This window comes from Gorilla gorilla, chromosome 10, assembly GCF_029281585.2.
Source record: "Gorilla gorilla gorilla isolate KB3781 chromosome 10, NHGRI_mGorGor1-v2.1_pri, whole genome shotgun sequence".
NCBI lineage: Eukaryota > Metazoa > Chordata > Mammalia > Primates > Hominidae > Gorilla > Gorilla gorilla.
In genome coordinates, this window is record NC_073234.2 from 30,011,760 (window position 1) to 30,032,832 (window position 21,073).

The 21,073-nt window shown below is 40.1% G+C and overlaps 1 protein-coding gene and 1 long non-coding RNA gene across 2 annotated transcripts in view; one reads left to right on the forward strand and one right to left on the reverse strand.

Annotated features, from left to right (window-relative positions):
* Positions 1-12,506, forward strand: part of LOC109029135 (uncharacterized) — a 94,256-nt gene extending 81,750 nt beyond the window's left edge. The window contains exons 4-7 of the long non-coding RNA XR_002008165.3: positions 1,461-1,508; positions 3,093-3,139; positions 7,716-7,937; positions 8,302-12,506. This is a non-coding gene — a long non-coding RNA (uncharacterized lncRNA). The remainder of the gene's footprint in view (positions 1-1,460; positions 1,509-3,092; positions 3,140-7,715; positions 7,938-8,301) is intronic.
* Positions 1,212-21,073, reverse strand: part of GUCY2C (guanylate cyclase 2C) — an 84,013-nt gene continuing 64,151 nt past the window's right edge. The window contains exons 20-27 of the mRNA XM_031000932.3: positions 17,238-17,329; positions 14,320-14,478; positions 10,569-10,761; positions 9,606-9,780; positions 7,775-7,873; positions 5,199-5,293; positions 3,436-3,512; positions 1,212-1,873 (exon numbers count right to left, since the gene is read on the reverse strand). Coding sequence (XP_030856792.1) covers positions 1,699-1,873; positions 3,436-3,512; positions 5,199-5,293; positions 7,775-7,873; positions 9,606-9,780; positions 10,569-10,761; positions 14,320-14,478; positions 17,238-17,329 — 1,065 coding nt within the window. The 3' untranslated portion in view covers positions 1,212-1,698. The remainder of the gene's footprint in view (positions 1,874-3,435; positions 3,513-5,198; positions 5,294-7,774; positions 7,874-9,605; positions 9,781-10,568; positions 10,762-14,319; positions 14,479-17,237; positions 17,330-21,073) is intronic.

Here is a 21,073-nt window from a genome sequence, read left to right on the forward strand (position 1 = left end):
TGTGTTTTTATATTTTTTTCTTTGTCAATTTTCTCATTTTGTTCCTGGATTTTTTTTCAAATTTCATTTAATTTTTTAAATCTATACTCTTTTGTGCTTCCCTGAACTCTTTAAGAAGATTTTTCTGAATTCTGTCAGACATGTTACGGGCCTTCAATTATTTTGGGTCTATTACTGGAGCTTTGTTGGTTTCTTTTGATGGTATCATATTTCCCTGAGTTTTCACAATCCTTGTGTCTTTACATTGATGCCCGCACATTTGAGGAGATGGTCACCTCTTCCAGCTTTTACAGGTATTCTTGGTGGTGGTAGACTTTTAGTGCTTAGTGTTGTAACTTAGTCACTGGTCTGCTATTGCTTCCTGGTCTGGGGAAGCCTTAAGAGAGTGCTAGAATTTAAAGTTTGTTTAAAAGGGAAAAACCTTTTAGTTGTTTCCAAGTAAGAGGAAGGTTCCACATTAGCACCTGGGCTTTGTGGGAAATCTAACCAGGGATTCAGGCTTTCCTGTGGGTTTTGCCTAGAGTAGGACTGTTGCATCATCCAGTTTTCTCAGTGTGGCATCTCTGCTGATTGGAGTACAGAGCAGCTGCAAGATCTGCATGTTAGTTTCAGCAATCAGCACCTCCGCTTTTCGTCCCCACTTCACCCCTGGTGTTTCAGCCCACCTGGTACTTGCAATGGTTCATGAGACAGGACCAGAGTGAGCTTCTTGTGAAGATTCTCAGACCGGTGGGGAGATCAAACTTCCATCTCCAATTCCCTCCTTTTACCTTGTAAACTGTGGGTCTAAGGAAATTATCTGTGAGTAGTGTTATGCCAGCTTGGGGGAGGGGGCGGCACAGTCTAAAATGAAGTGGGTATTACAATTCATAATTTACTGATGAAAGATCAGGAGCCTGGAGACATGGATTACTTTATAGTTAGAAAAGTGCAGTACAGGAACTTGACTTTTGCCTGGGTCCCATACTTGGATCACTGCCATCCACATTGTTAATTGGACAAGCTGAAGCAACACCTCTGTATAAAGGTCAAAAATTCCCTCATATGTAGCAAGTGATACTAACCTTCAAGGTTCTCACCCTTGAGCAACAATGCTGGCTTTGCCGTACTTCAGTGTGAGTGAATGTAGTCAGTTTTTCAGTAAGCACAAGATGATGTGACTGATGTATTCCAGGAAAATGGGCAAAATAGGTAGAAACGCATACACAGCCTTGGGAAACCTTTAGCTTTTATTCTTGCCTAATATATAGCATATTTTCTGCAAAAATTATGAGTTAAATATACTTTAATGAAGATGGGTATTTAAAATATAATTATGACAATTTAAAAAATCTTATGAATACAGAAGGAAAAAGAGCCAGTAAACAAAAACGATAAAAACAAACAAACAAAAAATAAATGAAATAAGAATAAAATCTTCTCAAGTTCTAGATAGTCTATTCATTTCTTTTCTTTTCCAGGTAGAAGCTCCCTGGAACAACTGCTGGAATAAGGTTCCAGAGTGGAAGGTAGTTATTTCACTGAGAACACACATCTGATTCATGCAAGAAAGTCCATGTTCCAGACAGGGCAGCCAAGCCTAAGTACATTTCTGCTTTATTGAGGTCTCAGGAAAATGTAGGCTTTCAGGACACTTGAGGTCGCTGCCTCAGTGCAGCTGTATTTTAATTTGTGTGAGTCCTTATACCTCATTTAGGTTTAAAAATAGGTGCTCTCCTTGTCTGTGGTATTCAGCTGCAAGTATTCCAGAGTGCCTTTTTTATAGCTGGCTACCCGTCTGGGTTTTTGGCTTCTTATCCCTGCTGCCTGTCTTTTCTGTAAAGAGTTGGCAATCATGTCTGAAAATTCTGCTTGCAAACGCTGTTGATTCTCCCTGGAAACAGAGTGGGAAGAGAAAATAGGACTTCTCAGCAATTCATACAGAATATTCCTTAGCTCCAGAATAATCAGTTCAGTTACTCAGTTACTCTTTGAATGCCTATTCTGTGCTAGACACAGGAAATCCAAAGAATACAAAATGATCCCTGCCTTTGATGAGCTTAAAAAACTGTTATCTCTGCTAGGAAATTAGGCTTCAAGTTCAAAGTGAAACAATATGCTGCTGGAATTTGGAGGCATGGTTGGGAGGATCTAGGTTTACATATGCCACTGCAGGAAGGGGAAAAGAAGCTGGGAGGATGCTAGGCCCCTGCCACACAACTCTGAAAACTCACTGGTCCCACACATACTTAACAGTGTGAGTCTTGTTTGGGGAAGGCTTAGAATGGTGGAGGGGACCACGAGTTTAGAATGGACCTGGAACACTCCAAGTAAGGAGCCAGGTTTCTCATGCCCCAGGGAAGATTTGGGTTGTTTTGGCTTTTCTAGAAGGTTGCCATCTCTCTGGGTCTGCCATCTAGGCCTCTGCAAGACAGAGTTTCTCAACCATAGCAAAAGCCAAGGAAATGGCCATATGGCTGCAGTAACATGTATTGACAGGCAACTGGGTGACAGCTTGAGTCACCTTTAGGAGAAGTGAAACCTGTCAGTTAACCCTGAAACTTTGTCTTCCTCATCTCAGGGAGAACACAGACTTCATGTTAAGACCCAGAACCACAGTCTTGGGGTTGGGGCAGGTCCTGTTTTCATCAGGCAACTCAACAGAAAGATGAAGACAGGAGTGGAATGCAGAGAGCCTCTTTGCCCCCAGTATGCTCCACTCTTGTCAGAACAAGACATGCATGAGGTGAACTCTAAAGTGTCTTCTGTTCTCCCGAGCAAGCCTGGAACACAACGCTAGCTTTGCCATGCTTTATTGCAGGGCAATATAGTCAGTTTTTCAGCAAGAACAAGATGATGACTGGTACAGTCTAGGAAAGTGGACAGAATAGGTAGAAGCCATACCCAGACTCAGGAAACTTTTAACTCATTCTTGTTTAATATATAGTATATTTTCTGCATAAACTATAAGTTAAGTAAACTTAATGCAGATAAGGCATTTAAAACATAATTTTGACAGTTAAAAATATCATGAATACAGAGCCAGTAAATAAAATGAAATAACAAAATCTCCTCAAGTTCTAAATAGTCTGTTCATTCCTCCTCTTTTCCAGGTGGAAGCTCCCTCTTGGGATAAAGGATCCACAGTGGAAAAAAAAAGGTAGTTTTATACTGAGCCCACACATCTGATTCATGGAAGCAAGTCTATGTTCCAGACAGGGAAGCCAAGGCTAAATACTTTTCTGTTTCATTGAGGTCTCAGGAAAATGCAGGGTTTCAGGATAATCCCCTTCTTGCAGTTTAGGAAGGGAGGTTTCTAAACCTTCTCATGTATAGTCCCTTACTTCTTATGCAATATATGCCACTTGTAAGGCACTTGCCAATTTAAATTGGCTATAACTAACAAAGCCAAGATCTCTAATTTCCTCCCCGTCCCTGCCACACCCAGAAGCTTACACAGTAGGAGGGGTTGGCAGGTTGAATTTCTGGTCCTTCATCCCAGTCAGCCAGTAGGTAGTCTCATTTCCTCTTCCCTGGTAAGACAAAAGAGTTATGTACCACGGAGGCCAAGGAGTCAGTTCGGTTGTAGACCACTGTTCCCATAATGATCTGTTTCTGTGACATGTTTCACTTCCGCATTTCTCATCAGTGCCAATATTTAAGCACATCACACATTCCTGTTATGATTTGCATTATCTCTAGACAGATTTTTATTTCCAAGTGCCTTTTTAAAAATAAGTTTCTCATTCAGCAGACATCCTTTTCTGAAAGTAGAGTTTTCTTTTTTTTCCCCAAAAGACATTTTAAAATATCACTCTAGCAACATCACAAGAACTCTAACTTAAAAAGGAAGAAAATTCATCTACAATTCTGCTACGTCAACAAATCCAACTGGTTGTCATTGTCCATATTTCCTTCTAGCCCTTTTTGCAATAAAGTTTTGCTACAAAACTTTTGCTACAGTTTCCCTATCTTATTACAAACACATGTACATCACAATTAAGAACTCATTAAGTGGCATTTCTGGGGCCCATCTGGAGGCTATGGAATGTATGGAAATGTACTGGAATACTGGAAACTCTGTTTTTGCTAAAGCTGGTATTTGAAAAAGAGATACAAAATACATATGGCCCAAACACAGCCGGTGAACCACTATTTTTAAAAAATGAGTTTAATAATATATATCTATAATATATATCAATAATTTAAAAATGAGTGATTGATATATATATATAATTGATATATATTGTTAAACTCATTTAAAAAAGTAGTGGTTCACTGGCTGTGTTTGGACCATAGTAATCCATAAACTGGTTCTATTTTGGGGTAAGTGTTCTTTGTAAGAAATGTATTTATGGAGGACTCAAAAAGCAAGTGTGATGGTAGGACACTTTTACGTAAAAGGAGACTTTTCCAAGGTGCAATCCAAATGTAAAGGCCAGAAGCATTATGGCTACTGGAGACAGGTAACTTACAGTTAATAGCTGGCTTTGCCAGTTGTGAAAAAATTCTAATAACTTTGGAAAAGCAGCCTGAGAAGCATTTGGAGACAACTGATGGCTTTGGAGGGCAGCTGTTTTAAATGTGAGGAACTGCATGAAGAATCTGGAATAGCAATTCTCAAATATTAGTGTGGTCACAAACACATTATCTTGTTAAAAATATAGATTTCTGATCTACACCCAACAGAGAATCTTGCATAGTAGGCCTGGTAGAGTGTCCACACATCTGCATTTTAACAAGCTTCCAGATGAGGAAGAGGAGGAGAATGGGGCCACACCTTGTCATTCACTCCTTGTGATTCTAGAGCTTCCGAATAGTAAAGCAACTGGCAAGAGAGGTGACCTCAGATCATAGCAGCGGTGTGTAGTAAGAGTAGGGAAGTAAGTGGGGGGACAAGGGTTTTGATTCAAATTAAATAAGTCCTGGACCAGACTGTATGTAGCTCTTGTGTTTGGAGGAGGAACTGGAGACAAAACCTGGATATGGCAGAGGAAATGCTGGCAGAGTTCAAAATCTCAAAAGGGCTCTTTGGAGTAAAGGAAAGTTTTGAGTTCACATTTTTTGGTGGTCATTTCTTTTGCAGAGGATGGAGGGTGCTCATCGTGATGAGTACAGAAAAGGATTAGCATGCTCAACTTTCCTGGCCAAGTCTCAAAGGAGGTGGCCCAAGCGTGTCTGAGAGCTTTTCCTATGCATTGTCTCTGTGGACTCCTTACCTTTAAGTATGTTTCTCCTCTCACTTCATAAAGGAACTGGCACTCAGTTCTCTTCAGGATGGCTATGGTGGAGCCACTCACGTGAATTCTCAAAGCTGGAAATGCAAAATAGACAAATAAAAATCTCAGCTAGTACACGGCCTATGTGTTTCCCGTTGATTCAGGATATCAACAACACCTGAGACAAGAATCCTAAATCAAGAAGAAACAATTGTGGCTATTTTAATGAAAGAACACTTAAAAATAACATCAGAGAGATAAGAAATGGTATAGTTTGGATGTTTGTCCCCACCCAAATCTCATGTTGAATTTTAATCCCCAGTGCTGGAGTCCTGGCCCCCCACCAGGTGTCTGGGTCACAGGGGTGGATCCCTCATGGCTTGGTGCTGTCTTTGCGATACTGAGTTGTCACAAGATCTGGTCGTTTAAAAAGGTGTGGCACCTGCCCCTGCCACTCTCTTTCTTACTCCCGCTTTTGCCGTATGAACTGCCTGCTCCTGCTTTGTCTTCTGCCATGAGTGAAAGCTTCCTGAGGCCTCCCCAGAAGCAGGTGCAGGTGCTATTGTTCCCTTACAGCCTGCAGAACCATGAGCCAATTAAACCTCTTTTCTTATAAATAACCCAGTCTCAGGTTTTTCTTTATAGCAATGCAAGAATGGCCTCACACAAGAAATATAATCTCACGTGGGAAGAAAGAAGGCCTGGCATCAGTTTTCAGGGCCCTGAGTGATGTGATGGGGATCCCTAGGTTTTTCTCCATAGATTCTCATTCCAGCTCAGAGTAGTAGCCTGCGGGACCTAGTTTTAGATTTGGCTTGTAGTGCCAAGCTTGGGTGTTGGAGTTTGGTTTTGGGTCCCTGTGGAAAAGTTCCAATAAATAGCTAAAGCCTTGTGGGCAAGGTGAAGATTCGGGAGAGTTGAGGGGTCTTGATTTTCTCAAATTTCCTTCTTCTGGAACATTGTTATCCTTTGACAAAAGAAGTGGTGAGGGCACGCCCATTCACAAGTCCATTGATGTGTATCACCTTTCCCAATATAGGTGCCTAATAGCAATACCACAAACAATTACACAGTAAGAATAATGACAATCCCAAATTGTATACCTACCATGTACCATGATTGCTAAACGCTTAACATGACATCATCCCAAATTATTTCAGAAACCCTCTTGGCACGGTTGGTATTCCATTTTCAATTTGTATCTTTATCTTTCTGAGGGCTAGAAGGATCAGGTAGCTTTCCCTCAACTTATACTGAGAATGATTAACATAATTTCAATTGTAACCCAAGTCTGTCTGACCCCAACCTTATCCTTTTCCTTGCCAGCATGATTTGCCAGGACAAACTAGTATCACATTGTCAGTACACTACCAAAATACCATCCTGCCTCCTGTGGTTTTGTAAGCCCCAGCCATGTCTACCAATGCTTATTTTCTCTCTTCTATATATTTCTACTGCTACCACTGCCATCAGTATTTATTGAGCATCTACTTCATGCAGCACATTGTGCCTCTACCTTGCCAAGCAAATGCAATATATTCGTTTGTATATAACAAATGCTTAGATTTTTCTTTACTAAAATCAATTCTTGGTTGGGTATGATGGCTCTTTCTTGTAATTCCAACATTTTGGGGCTTTGGGGGACCAAGGCAGGAGACTTGCTTGAGCCCAGGAGTCTGTGACCAGCCTAGACAACATAGAGAGACCACACCTCTACAGAAAAAAATAAAAAATTAGCTGTGCATGGTGGCATGCCTGTAGTCCCAGCTACTCAGGAGGCTGAGTTGGGAGGATCACTAGAGCTGAGGAGTTCAAGGATGCAGTGAGCTGTGATTGTGCCACTGTACCAAAGCCTAGGCGACAGAGTGAGACCCCATCTCAAACAAATAAACAAAAATCAATTTCCAGAAAAAACGAATATGCTTTGGGAGGCCAAGGTGGAAGGACTGCTTGAGGTCAGGAGTTTGAGACCAGCCTGGGCAACATAGTGAGACCCAGTCTCTATTAAAAATTTAAAAATTAGCTGGATGTGCTGGTATGTTCCTGTAGTCCCAGCTACTTGGGAGGATGAGGTGGGAGGATCACTTGAGCCCAGGAGTTCAAGTTTACAGGGAGCTATGATCGTGTCATTGCACTCCAGCCTGGGTGACAGAACGAGAGCCTGTCTCTAAAAAACAACAAAAAAAAGCAAAACCAAATAAGAGGGAAACAGGAATGTGAACCAGAGTGTGTAGTTCTTACCTTGCCTACTGATTTTTTTTAACTTTCATGAATCTATGGTAAATGCCATGACTATTCTAAGTAGAATATCCCCAGGTTCATTGTATATGAGCCAAAAATATAGAAATAGTCTAAAATTGAGCAAAAGTGGAAGAATAAAATAATTATCAGTAAGCAACAATGAAAGCAAATGTAGCAAAAGGTGGATTGACACGGGTTTGTGTTCAGCTAATGTGAAGAATTATTCTACATCTCACTGGCACTTTGTATCTCCTTATTGTGCATTTTATCTCACAGTTGCCCTCTGCTGGAAAACAGAATCTTTGTCCTCTGAGAAAAACAGTCTCCCTTCTTACGGAGGCCAGTGGATTCCATCCTAGAGGCTGTGTTGACCGTATCTCCAAATAGACAATAACGAGGCATCTTGATTCCCACAACTCCAGCAGCACAGGGACCTGAAATGAAGGACAGAAAGCAGGAAGTGGAGGCAATAGAAATTGCAGAGTAGAGTGAAGACAGGTAAGCCTCTCTGTATGGTCACAATCCTGAATACTTCCTGTCATGGAGAAGTAGCTGAGGATGTGAAATGTGAGCTGGGACTTTTGGTTTAAATGGATGAATCCAATGAAGCATCATTATTCAATGCATGCGATCATAAAGTATTTTGCTCTCGCAAAGAAAACGACATTTGTAGCAAATAGGAAGGCATCCAGAGATCCAGATCACAAAGGTGATTTTAAATAGAAGGCTCTCAGGAAGGATGAAGATGAGCCCCACTGCTTGCTTACTGTGCCAAACCACACAACCCTGAATTTCACACTGCTAGAGGGCACTGTAGATTTGAAGCTTCAATGGCTCAAGTTTGTTTTATTTTTATTTTAAGGTGGCATGTCTGGGATTGGTGCCATGACAATGGAAGACAAAGACAAGACAAAGGCATAACTTTCCGTAAGCATTTCATGGACCAGGCAAATGCAGCTGGATGGGGAAGCCTGTGGCACAAGGAGGTTCCAACAAGCAGAACAAAAGCCCAGGCTAGACTATGCGCTGTGGCATATTAGGTAGGAAATAAGGGTTATTCAGTCATGTATTTGCAAAGAATGACTGAGTGCAAGGTGTTAACAGTTTCAGAAGTTAAAGATTAACTCAAAAACTGCAAAGCTGAGTTTTAAGCAATGCCTGGCTAAAGATTCATCTAGATGACTTCTGAGTTCCTCTCTTACTATGTTTTTCTATAACACACCTGTAACTCATCTCAAATCTTGATGTTCAAGGCTGTTGAATTAAACTAAGTTTGGCCTGAGGCTGCCTCTTAGGGGTCCCTACAAAACAAACTGCAACCTAGCTTGGTACATAAACAAACTAAAAGCCTAACTAGGGTATACTTACGTAATAGATAGCTGAGTCTCAGCCAATCGCAGTAGCTGAGCTTCAGCCAGTCACAGGCTGTCAACTGATGGGACCTTGACCAAATCAGGGGAACACAGAGGTGTGACCAATCAAGTTGTTTCTGTCCCTCACTTCTGTTTTCTGTCTATAAACATTGCCTGCCCACCTTGCCCATTGAAGCTCTCTGAACCTCTTCTGGTTTTAAGGGCCATCTGATTTGAAAATTATTCTTTGCTCAGTCAAACTGTGTTAAGTTTAATATGCATAAAGCTTTTCTTTTAACAAGGCTATGTAACTTTCATGGTCTTTGAAAGTGACTCATGTACTTTCTGTATAACTGCAGTGGCAGGGAAGGGAGGGGGTATAAATATTATAGAAATTTCACCATCTGTTCTTTATTTCCCCTTGTAGATAATCTAATCCACTTAAGACACTATAATATTTTAGTGGGAAAATATATTGAAGTTGGGGGTGGGGAGAAAGGGAATGGGGAGGAAATAAATGAAATCATAGGTATGGTGATTTAAATAGGAGTCCAAAGCTTCTTGTTTTTGTACATGTTTGGTGTTTATCATGTCAGCAGTCAGTGGTGCCCTCAAAGGTCTTGTTCTTAGAGCTCTCTATGAACTGGGTCTAAATATCTCAGGATGCATAGTGGGACCTCACATTTGGCAAAAAGAATTAAGAGTAAACATTATGTGAGGTCGATCACACTTGAAGACCTTTTATCCTTTCTGATTTAGTTGGTGCACAGCAGTACATATGGTTCCCAATTTGCTAAGATGCTCAACTCCATACCAGAGTGAACTCCAATGCGAATCCATATTGGGAGGCCAGGAAGATGCTCCAGCTCAAAGGTCCCCATGAAGCTGAGGATTTCCAAGGCCATCTTGGCAATGTCTATTGCATGCCGATTGCCATTTCTCTTAGGCAAACCACTAGCCACCATGTAGGCATCACCGATGGTTTCTACCTGTGGAAACAGTTTCTCATGAGTGCCTCTGCCCCTTTGAAAAGTATAGAAAGTAAACAGAAGCAGTTAATCACATGTCAAACACAAAAAGTGACTTGGGAACACAGTATAAGCATAGCCCTTTACACTTTTTCTGGGGCCAGTTCGATCAGTTCTATGCTGATTTCTTCAGGGTTTTTATAGTCCAGTTAATGGGTGATAAAATAGCTATAAAGGAATTTAGCCATTTAAAAGTACTTCATAATTATATAAATTGTCCAGATGTGGTGACAGTTCTAGAAATGTTCAAATAAATAATCTGAATGGTTTTATGTAATTTGAGGAACACCCTTAGTTTCCTGAAAATTAATCCTTTAGCAAATGTCAACATACTATTTGACAGAATATTGTACTTTGTAATACGTAATTGTATACATTCTTGTAGTATGATTTTCTATTTATTATAACCCCAGTGTCTTCTCTGCTTCATTTGCAGTCAGCCTAAACACTGCCCATTTTTTGGAGGTGATTTAAGAGTATGCCATTTTGTCTAAATTTAATACTTCAAATTAATTCCTGCTGAACTTCCTGTTGTACCTTTTTTGCTGCTTCTTAAAGTTGAATGGTAATTTTGACTTCTCACTCCTCTAATCCTTCTACTTCTCTTCACTTTTAGCTCAGATTCAACCACCAATTCACTAAATGTGAAACTAGAGCGGACAAGAGTAGTAACAGAAACAACCAATTCAGGCTCTGATGACCTCGAGTTGTACAATTAATGGTTTCAGCCTGTTAGGTGATGTGGTTACCTTGTAGACATCATGATGATCAACAATGTGGTCAAAACTCTTATAGATGTCATTAAGCATGTCCACCACTTCCATGGGGGTGCTGTATTTGCAGATAGTAGTGAAACCTACAATGTCACTGAAGTAGATTGTAACTTCCTCATATAGTTCCGGCTCCACAAAGCCTTTCTCCTTCAGAGACTTTACCACTAGCCTAGATGAACGAAGGGAAAAAAAATGCCTTCAAGTTCAGAAAATTTCTTCTTGTTTCACATAAATCTTTCAGATAGTAGTGATTGTCTACCAAGAATTCTAGAATTTGAGACTTCCAGTGAATTGAGTGAATCGGAAACAAAGAGAGGTTGTGTATATCATATACATGAACGTATTACACAAATACACATATAATACATGTTGTGAACACAGATGAATATAAGCAGGTTCAACATTAACTTAGTGTTTGATTATTAATCCTAATACACATAAATAGATAACTTTAATATCCTCAAAACTCTCATACATATACATACTTGTCCACTTTTTGCTTCTCTATTGATAATCAACTTCTTACAGATGTGGCTCTACATGCAAAAGCTGAGGAGAGTGTGGTATTACTTAAATCACCACAGGTATCAGATCTGAATTTCTCAACAAAGTTGATAGTTTTACTTTGCCGGCATATGTAACATGGCATTGCTTAATATTACTATGAAATAATGATGCATTTAAATATAAATTTTGATATATTCTGAACCAGAGTTCATTTGATATTTTGAACCAGATTTGGGTCCTTTGTAAAGCAGAATCAATCATGTAAATAAATTAAATCATGCTAAAACTGTAGAAGTCAAATTAAAGCAACTTTTAGAATATCTTTGCTGAATGAGGAGCAGCATATCAGATTCAAGATTGAAGGAAAAGAACCAGAAGAAGGGACTCCATACTTGGTGTGCCAAGTTACCTCTTCATTGAGAAAAGGAAGTGAGGGCTGACATGAAGTGGGATGGTCCCTGTCTGTCCTTGGCATCACTTTGTAGTGGCCCTCAGTATGGAACCACTAGAATCAGAAACTGGAAGCTGGGAGGTTCCACGGAAGTCATTGAAAAGAAATCTTTATTTTTACAGATGAGAAAGTTGAGGTCTAAAAAAGTATGACTTCCATAAGTTCCCACAGCCGATTAGGGACAGAGACAGGGATAGAATTCAGGAAGCCTTCAGTCTCACCCATCAGTCTTTTTTTGCATTACACTCCCTGCACAACCCAGGCCTTGGATATTCAGGAAGATGGGGAAGATTTGGAGGTATGCTGACTGCAACAAAGGAGGTGGGCTCTCCCGGAAAGAAAACAACCAATCAACCACAAAGATTTCTAACATTCATTTGGAGAACCTCCAGAGCATCTGGAGAAACCTTTTTAATTGGTGCAATGACAAAACTTGGAACCTTTGAAAAACATTCCTTTGGTGTGGCTTGGATTCCTAGGGACACAACTGGAGTGGTTGTTCTTGACATGCCCTGTACAAAGTGCATAGTATTTTGGAGGCTACGTAGATGCAATGACAAAATTGGATATTCTGCCATATTTGCAGTTCATTGTACTGCTTATATCTGAAAAGTCACGAGTTTGGTGATATGGTTTGGCTCCGTGTCCCCACCCAAATCTCATGCTGAATTGTAATCCCCAATGTTAAGGGAGGGACCTGGTGGGAGATGATGGGATCATGGGTGCAGATTTCCCCATTGCTGTTCTTGTGTTAGTGAGTTCTCATGAGATCTAGTTGTTTGAACGTGTGTGGCACCTCCCCCTTTGCTCTCTCTCTCTCTTCCTGCCATGCGAAGAAGGTGCTTGCTTCCCCTTCACTCTTCCACCATGGTTGTACATTTCCTGAGGCCTCCCCAGCCATGCTTCTTGTACACCCTGTGGAACTGTGAGTTATTTAAACCTCCTTTCCTCATAAATTACCTAGTCTCGGGTAGTTCTTTATAGTAGGGTGAGAATGGACTATTACACTTGGAAAATAGTGTGTTATCCGGAGAGAGAAACTCATGTTGTAAATACACGAAGGAAGGGCTGGGAGTTAACATGATGAGCTTTGATAACAGGTTGTTGCTGACATAGATAAAATTAGTATACAGAGTAGATCTCTTAGAAAGTCTTCCCAGAAGAAAAAACTTCTGGCCAGGCACAGTGGCTCACAGCTGTAATCCCAGCACTTTGGGAGGCCGGGGCGGGTGAATCACCTGAGGTCAGGAGTTTGAGACCAGTCTGGCCAACATGGTGAAACCCCCTCTCTACTAAAAATGCAAAAATTAGCTGGGTGTGGTGACAGGCGCCTGTAATCCCAGCTACTTGGGAGGCTGAGGCAGGAGAATTGCTTGAACCCAGGAGGCAGAGGTTGCAGTGAGCTGAGGTCATGCCATTGCACTCCAGCCTGGGCAACAACAGTGAAACTCCATCTCAAAAATAAATAAATAAATAAATAAAATAAAATAAAAATAAAAAAGAAGAAACTTCTATTTTAATGTATTTACCCCAAGGGGTACTATTCAAATAAATGTCTAAGTGATATCTGGTTCCTACATGCAATCTTAAGTTTATTTGCCCTTTGCTACACATATTTCTTTTTGATTCTTCTAGTTATTGCTCATGCATGTTTTAGTTTTATCTTGCGCATATAATTTTTACATAAATAACCAAAGTGAGTTGTGCTGAAGCCATGGTGTATTGTAGCTCTTCAAGAGACTTGTGTGATATAACCTTTGGAAATCCAATAAAAACATCTACCAACTAGTAGTCCAAGTGGTATATTGAACTAAGGCTAGGAAAAAAGCTGAAATGGTGAGCCAGCTGATTCAAACCACTTGAGTGACATTAATGGTTAAAACCACCGCCAATGAAACCCTGGGAAGGCAGCCAGATAACCAGGATATTGTTTTTGTCACAACTCAGCATTAAAGATCAGGCAACGAGTTATGCATTATGTACCTAATATTTATGGAGCTCTGATAGAAATTATCATCCTTGAAGTGAATATGAAGGGTTCCCTACTGTTCCCAGGCACTCTGAGGGCTCATGGGTTCTGCCCTTCTATCACAAGGTTACAAGACACCACTTGCCAAGTGTGTTCCAACTCCTTTCCCCCAAGCTGTGATCCGCCTCCTAGTTTTCTTGCAGGTGATTTGACTTTCAGAGGTTTGAGATTTTGAGGTCAGAGTTACTAAAGGAGATCAGGGGCTCCAGCTCGGGCTTCTTGGGTAGAATCCCAGCTCTGCCATTCACTGGGTGACCTTTAGAACATTACTTAGTGGAGTACAAACTGGAACAAGGCTTAGCAAAGTACATGCATTTTTTTTTTTTTTTGAGACGCAGTCTTGCTCTGTCGCCCAGGCTGGAGTGCAGTGGCGCGATCTTGGCTCACTGCAAGCTCCGCATCTTGGGTTCACTCCATTCTCCTGCCTCAGCCTCCCGAGTAGCTGGGACTAAAGGTGTGCACCACCACACCTGGGTAATTTTTTTTATTATTATTTTTAGTAGAGGTGGGGTTTCACCGTGTTAGCCAGGATGGTCTCGATCTCCTGACCTCATGATCCACCCACCTCGGCCTCTCAAAGTGCTAGGATTACAGGCGTGAGCCACCGTGCCTGGCAGTACATGCATTTTAAAACCAATAATCTACTGAAGAATATATAAAAGGAAACAAATCCTATATAGATACAATGAAAAGCAATGCTAGAGGGATTTCAGCCTCCACATCAGCAAGGCTTGCCTTACCTTGGAAGCAACATAAAGTTAAGTCTGTCAGCCCTGTCCCTCTCTGCCTTGTACAGCTGTGTCCTTTCCTCTACCAGATGTTCCAGGTTTCGAGAATATAGCTGTAGACGTCGGATCAAGGTATCCATATAGCTTTCATTTTTTTGGTCATGAAAAAGTCTGTAGGTAGTAATAGATAAAGAGCTCTTATATATTATTAAGAAAACATGAACATCCAGTAAAACAATGGACAAATATGATGAACAGATAATTAAACAAAGAAAAATAAAAGCCAACAAACATAACAAAAAAACTCAACCTCATCCAGGCACAGTGGCTCATGCCTGTAATCCCAGAACTTTGGGAGTCCGAGGTGGGAGGATCACTTGAGGTCAGGAGTTTGAGACCAGCCTGACCAACATGGTGAAACCCTTTTTCTACTAGAAATACAGAAATTAGCCGGGCATGGTGGTACTACTCCAGAGGCCGAGGCAGGAGAATTGCTTGAAGCTGGGAGGTGGAGGTTGCAGTGAGTCGAGATCATGCCACTGCACTCCAGCCTGGGTGACAGAGTGAGACTCTGTCTTAAACAAACAAACAAACAAACAAACAAAAAGCCCAACTTAACCTCCGGACAAGAATAAGATTAAAAAAGGGAAAACAAATGTTAAAATGATGGTAATCAACGTAGGAGAAGGAGGAAATACATATAGTACAAAACCTTCCTGAAGAGCAATTTGGTAAAAATATGTCACAAGCTTTAAGAATGCACATACCAATCAGCTTATAACTCTACTTCTGAGAATTATCCTAAGGAAACAACCATGAATGTGTTTAGAGTTAACAACAAAAAAAGTCACAGTATTCTTTACAACAGCAAACATTTGAAAATAATCTAAATGTATAACAAAAGTGTGGTTAAAATATGATGGGACAATGGAACATTAACATTCTAATTTGTATCATAAAATACAAATTAGTATAGTTGAATACGCAGAAAGACACTCTCTCTGTATTATTAAGTGAAAAAGTCAGTTTATAAAATAGCAAAAATTATAATCTCAATTTTATTTTTTGAAGACTGGTGGTCACCTATTGGGAAACAGGTGACGTTTTACTTGCTTGCTTGCTTATTTGTATTTTCTAAAATACAAAAGAAACAATTTGCAATGAAGGAAAATATTTTAAAAGCTGGTCAAGAAGTGATAAATGAAAGTGTAGGAGAAGGACTAAGAAAAGCCAAGCTGAGCCTTAAATTATCTCCTCATTACAGAGAGCCAGGGTCCTGACACCAGAAGCCTAACTCTGTATTATTTTGTCAGATCAAGGAGACTTAGTGAGATGCCGGCTTTGTGTGACACTGGGAGGTATGACAAGCCTTGGTGCAGAGGTCAGGGAGGAGACACATTGAGTTCTCCTAGCATTGTGAGGATCAGAGATAATGTTCATAACATCTAAGGCACAATTGAAGGTGCTGAATAAATCACAATCATTTTACTATTACAAGAATAACAATCACTTCTGGTCTCAGGAGAAGATGGCCTGCATCATCACCCCCTGGGATGGGGAGAGATGTTTGTTAAAAATCCAGTACATTTTTGTGCCCTACCCGAGACCTATGTGACTGAAAATTGCTAGGCTTGGAATGAAGAAACAGAATCGTTTAACAAGTTCCCCAGGGAATTTTTACTTGAAACTGCCAGTACAGAGTCTAGTTGGGTAGAATGGATGTGGGAGCAGGTGTAAGAGATGAAGTTGGGTAATCTTACTGTAGGATGAATTGATTCAATTAAAACAGTTGCTCACCTTTGACTGCATATTTTAATCACCTGGGAGCTATTAAAAATCCTGACACCTGTATGTACCCCAGACCAATTACATCAGCCTCTCTAGGGTAAAACCCCAGTATCAGTATTTTTAAAGTTCCTCAGGTGATTCCAAGCTGCAGCCAAGTTTGAGAACGATCACACACATTAAAGGCTGAGTATCAAGGACCCAGTTTCTTCATCAGCATACATTTTATCAGTCACATATAAAGTCTCATCCGGACAGGACAGCGAAGGAGAAAAAAAAAGGGCTAGAATTAATTATTATTTCCTGCTCCATTCCCACAACTGACAGCTTAGTTCTACTAATTAATGACCACACGTTCATTAACTTCACTCCACCTCATCTCCTCCAGCTCTAGACTTTTAGTCTCATTAAGTATCTGAGTCTTTTGACCTAATGAGAACTACAGAAAGACCTGGAAAGAATCATAAAAATCATCTTGTTCAATCCAATTTTTCTAACAAGAAAATTGATACCCAGTGAGGGTAAGTGTTTTGCCCAATGCCCCACAGCAAACTCTTATCAGATCTTAGTCTAGAAATTGGATTTCCTAACTCTTAATTCAGTGTTATTTTTCTCATTCTGCAGTGTATTAACTGAAAACATGGGGTATCTAGAAATTAATCTCAACCAGATAATTGTGTACTTTTCTCCCCCGACTTGAATTATGCTCTGATTCATGACATGTCTTAAGTACCTAAGGCCAAAGCTGGAGATTTTAAGACTTTAAGATCCTAAGAACATGCTGATGTTAATAATTGTCTAGGAGCTTTACAGATTCTCAGGACTCACGCTACACTTCTAAATCCTAATTACCCACAGAAGGACCCAGAAGCTCTATTTTTAACAGACAAATTTATAATCAGCTAAAGTTTGTTTTTTAATCAGAAAAGTTTTGACCTTGAGTATTTAACTTTTCAAGTGATTATTTCCCTGGGAAAACGGTCTAATAGTCTCCATATCATTTTAATGTTATGAGGCAGGTGTTGGTTGCCACCTGGGATTTTTCACTGGAATAGACATTCTCATTCTTAGGTGCCACTGAATGTCAACTATAATTTTTTTAAAACCCTGAAATTAGTGAATAAAAGTAAACATTTCAGCAATACCCAAATATCTTGGCAAGTGTAGTCTCAATTTTTTTGAAATCTGGTCTCTTTTCTGGATCTTCCTCCCAACAGTTTTTTACAAGTAGGTACACCTGGAAGAAAAAAAACGGGCAAATTAGCTCAGGGGATAGTAAACTAAATCAAGAGAGAATTCTTATTCTCATTGATGGGAGTGATTAAGGCAAGGAATAGTTTAAAAATATCTTCAACTCAGTGCGGAAGAGAGATCCCCAGCTCTCTGGTTTCTGTCTCAGGCATGACCACCTGCATTATCTTATCCAGTTATTCCCTTGGGTGAAATTAATGAACTATGTGATACCAATTTAGATGAGGCTGGGTTGATAGGGGAGACTAAGTGAATTTACAAGAGCTTGCAAGTTTAACGTCGGAGAGAGAAAAAAATAGTGAAGGTGTGGCAGGCCTCCATAAAAACCGTTTTAGTACTGACTGAGTGGTTAAGTTAAATATTAAAAGCCAGTGCCCTTATACAGAGGCTGGAATGTAACAAAAGCCCATCAAGAGTTTTGCCTAGGCCTTTCCTGGGCCTTAAAGCATGACAAAATAACGAAGGAATTCTTCTTAACCGGACCCATTTAGGATTAAACAAGTTTTATTGGGGGTCCGAAGAAACTCCCCAGGCCTCCACAAAGAAGTTTACTGGGGGTCTGAAGGAACTCCCTAAACCTCTGTAATTTAGCAGGAGACAAGATAAGGGTAATCACTCCAGCACCTGGACTCACTTAGATTAAGTAGACTTACTGAGGCTCCAGGAGAAGGTCTTCAGGACTCAGACCTTAGTTGTAGATTAAAAGAAGTTAATCACGTATGTCTTTAAATGAATGCATACTTACATGTAGACATATAACTTAGAAAGTATATAAGCTCTGGAAAAAAAATGTAATTTTCAGTTGTTCTGGTGATAATTTCCATGCCTTCTCCCTGTAACTGGTTACAGAAATAAAAACTCTCTTCCTCCTCAGTTCATCTGCATCTTGTTACTGGGCCACGAGAAATATCAGCCCAACCCTCAGTTTGGTGGGGGAACAAAGGCTCAGTGAATATGAGGCAAAAGGCTCCAAATGGGAATAAAAGCCCTACTGTCCATGGTTCTAACTTATAGCAAACAATAGTATCACCTGGGGAACATCTGCACAATTTCTTATGCCCAGGCCCCACCCTAAGTCATTCTGATTTAATATATTTTGAAGTGGTTTTAGTAGGGTTCCCAGATTTAGCAAGAAAAATAAAGGACATCAAGTTAAATTTGGATTTCAGATAAACAATAAGTAATTCCTTAGTATAAGTATGTCGCAAATATTGTATGGGCAAAGGGCAGTGGTAGATTTTTAAGCTCTTTGGTGATTATAATGCACAGCTGCAGTAGAGAAGTGGCACGGAGAAAAGGGAGGTATGGAGGAAGAGTTAGGGAGACAGGAGGAAGCCCATCTGCTCATCTGCTACCACCTGTTTGCAGCTTTTTTTTTTAAATCAAAATGTGTGGTGAAAACCATTTGTTTTAAATAAAGTTTGTTTTTCACTCTGGCTAAAAACAAGATCATAAGTGATACTAGATGCAATCCCTGTCCCTGTACTTTGCCTGAACAATTCCCTGGGAAGGAACTAGAGCCGCGGTATAGCCTGTGGTGCCAATATTCACCACTAGATGATGCTCCTGCCTTGTTAAGTCATCTGCTGACTACCTTAGAGCAGAATAGGCAGAAACGGCAAACAACCGGGCCGATCCTGTGCCACAGAGTGAAATACTGTCAGCCCTCTGTCTCCATGGGTTCTGCATTCGTGGATTCAACCAAATGGGAATGGAAAATGTTTGGAAAAAACAGGATGGTTGTGTCTGTGTTGGACATGTACCGACCTTTTTTTTTCTTGTCATTATTCCCTAAACAATACAGTACCACAGATATTTACATAGTATTTACATCATGTTAGGGATTATAAGCAATCTAGAGATAATTTAAAGTACATAGGATAATGTATGCAGGTTACATGCACATGATATGCCATTTTATATGAGATCCTTGAGCCGCTGTGGATTTTGGTATCCACAGGGGTTCCTGGGACCAATTCCCTATGGATGGAGGGATGACTCTACTGGATGTTTCTGGGGCATTGCTGAGTGATCTAGTTTCGACTCTGTATTCTGTTGGAATCCGTTACTTGACATGAAATTTTATTCCTCATTTCTAATTCCAGAACTGTCCAACTACACAAATGAATTAAAGATGATGCTGTTTTAGTGAATAAGGTTTTAATATTTGGATATACTCAGATTAGAAAAAAAGGGCTTGAGAAAGGATATGCTGATTGTGTGGAGGAATCCTGGAATTCAGAAAAGCAGGACGAAAGAAAGGAATGAGGAGAAGGCAGGGCTAGGAGCAGCTGTATTTCGGAAAGTTGTATTTCAACATACTATTACTATTGAAAAAGAAAGGGAAGGAGAGAGGTAAAAATGGCCCACTCATGCCCTGCAGAGTCTGGCCATAAAACTCATCTGGCAGTGTCTTTGTAAATGGAAGGAAAATGTTTCTGTTTTTATCCCACAAGGAACAAAAGATGTTTTTGTTTAAAGACCATAAATATCTTTTTTAAAATTTTTTTTATTTTTTTAATTTTTATTATACTTTAAGTTTTAGGGTACATGTGCACAATGTGCAGGTTAGTTATATATGTATACATGTGCCATGCTGGTGTGCTACACCCATTAACTCGTCATTTAGCATTAGGTATATCTCCTAATGCTATCCCTCCCCCCTCCCCCTACCCCACAACAGTCCCCAGAGTGTGATGTTCCCCTTCCTGTGTCCATGTGTTCTCATTGTTCAATTCCCACCTGTGAGTGAGAACATGTGGTGTTTGGTTTTTTGTCCTTGCGATAGTTTACTGAGAATGATGATTTCCAATTTCATCCATGTCCCTACAAAGGACACGAGCTCATCATTTTTTATGGCTGCATAGTATTCCATGGTGTATATGTGCCACATTTTCTTAATCCAGTCTATCATTGTTGGACATTTGGGTTGGTTCCAAGTCTTTGCTATTGTGAATAGTGCCGCTATAAACATACGTGTGCATGTGTCTTTATAGCAGCATGATTTATAGTCCTTTGGGTATATACCCAGTAATGGGATGGCTGGGTCAAATGGTATTTCTAGTTCTAGATCCCTGAGGAATTGCCACACTGACTTCCACAATGGTTGAACTAGTTTACAGTCCCACCAACAGTATAAAAGTGTTCCTATTTCTTCACATCCTCTCCAGCACCTGTTGTTTCCTGACTTTTTAATGATTGCCATTCTAACTGGTGTGAGATGGTATCTCATTGTGGTTTTGATTTGCATTTCTCTGATGGCCAGTGATGATGAGCATTTTTTCATGTGTTTTTTGGCTGCATAAATGTCTTCTTTTGAGAAGTGTCTGTTCATGTCCTTCTCCCACTTTTTGACGGGGTTGTTTTTTTCTTGTAAATTTGTTTGAGTTCATTGTAGATTCTGGATATTAGCCCTTTCTCAGATGAGTAGGTTGCGAAAATTTTCTCCCATTTTGTAGGTTGCCTGTTCACTCTGATGGTAGTTTCTTTTGCTGTGCAGAAGCTCTTTAGTTTAATTAGATCCCATTTGTCAATTTTGGCTTTTGTTGCCATTGCTTTTGGTGTTTTAGACATGAAGTCCTTGCCTATGCCTATGTCCTGAATGGTAATGCCTAGGTTTTCTTCTAGGGTTTTTATGGTTTTAGGTAAAGACCATAAATATCTTAAAATACTTTACTCACTATCTTCTTGGATTATTAAGGTTCAGGTAAAATGCTAAAAGGAAAAATAA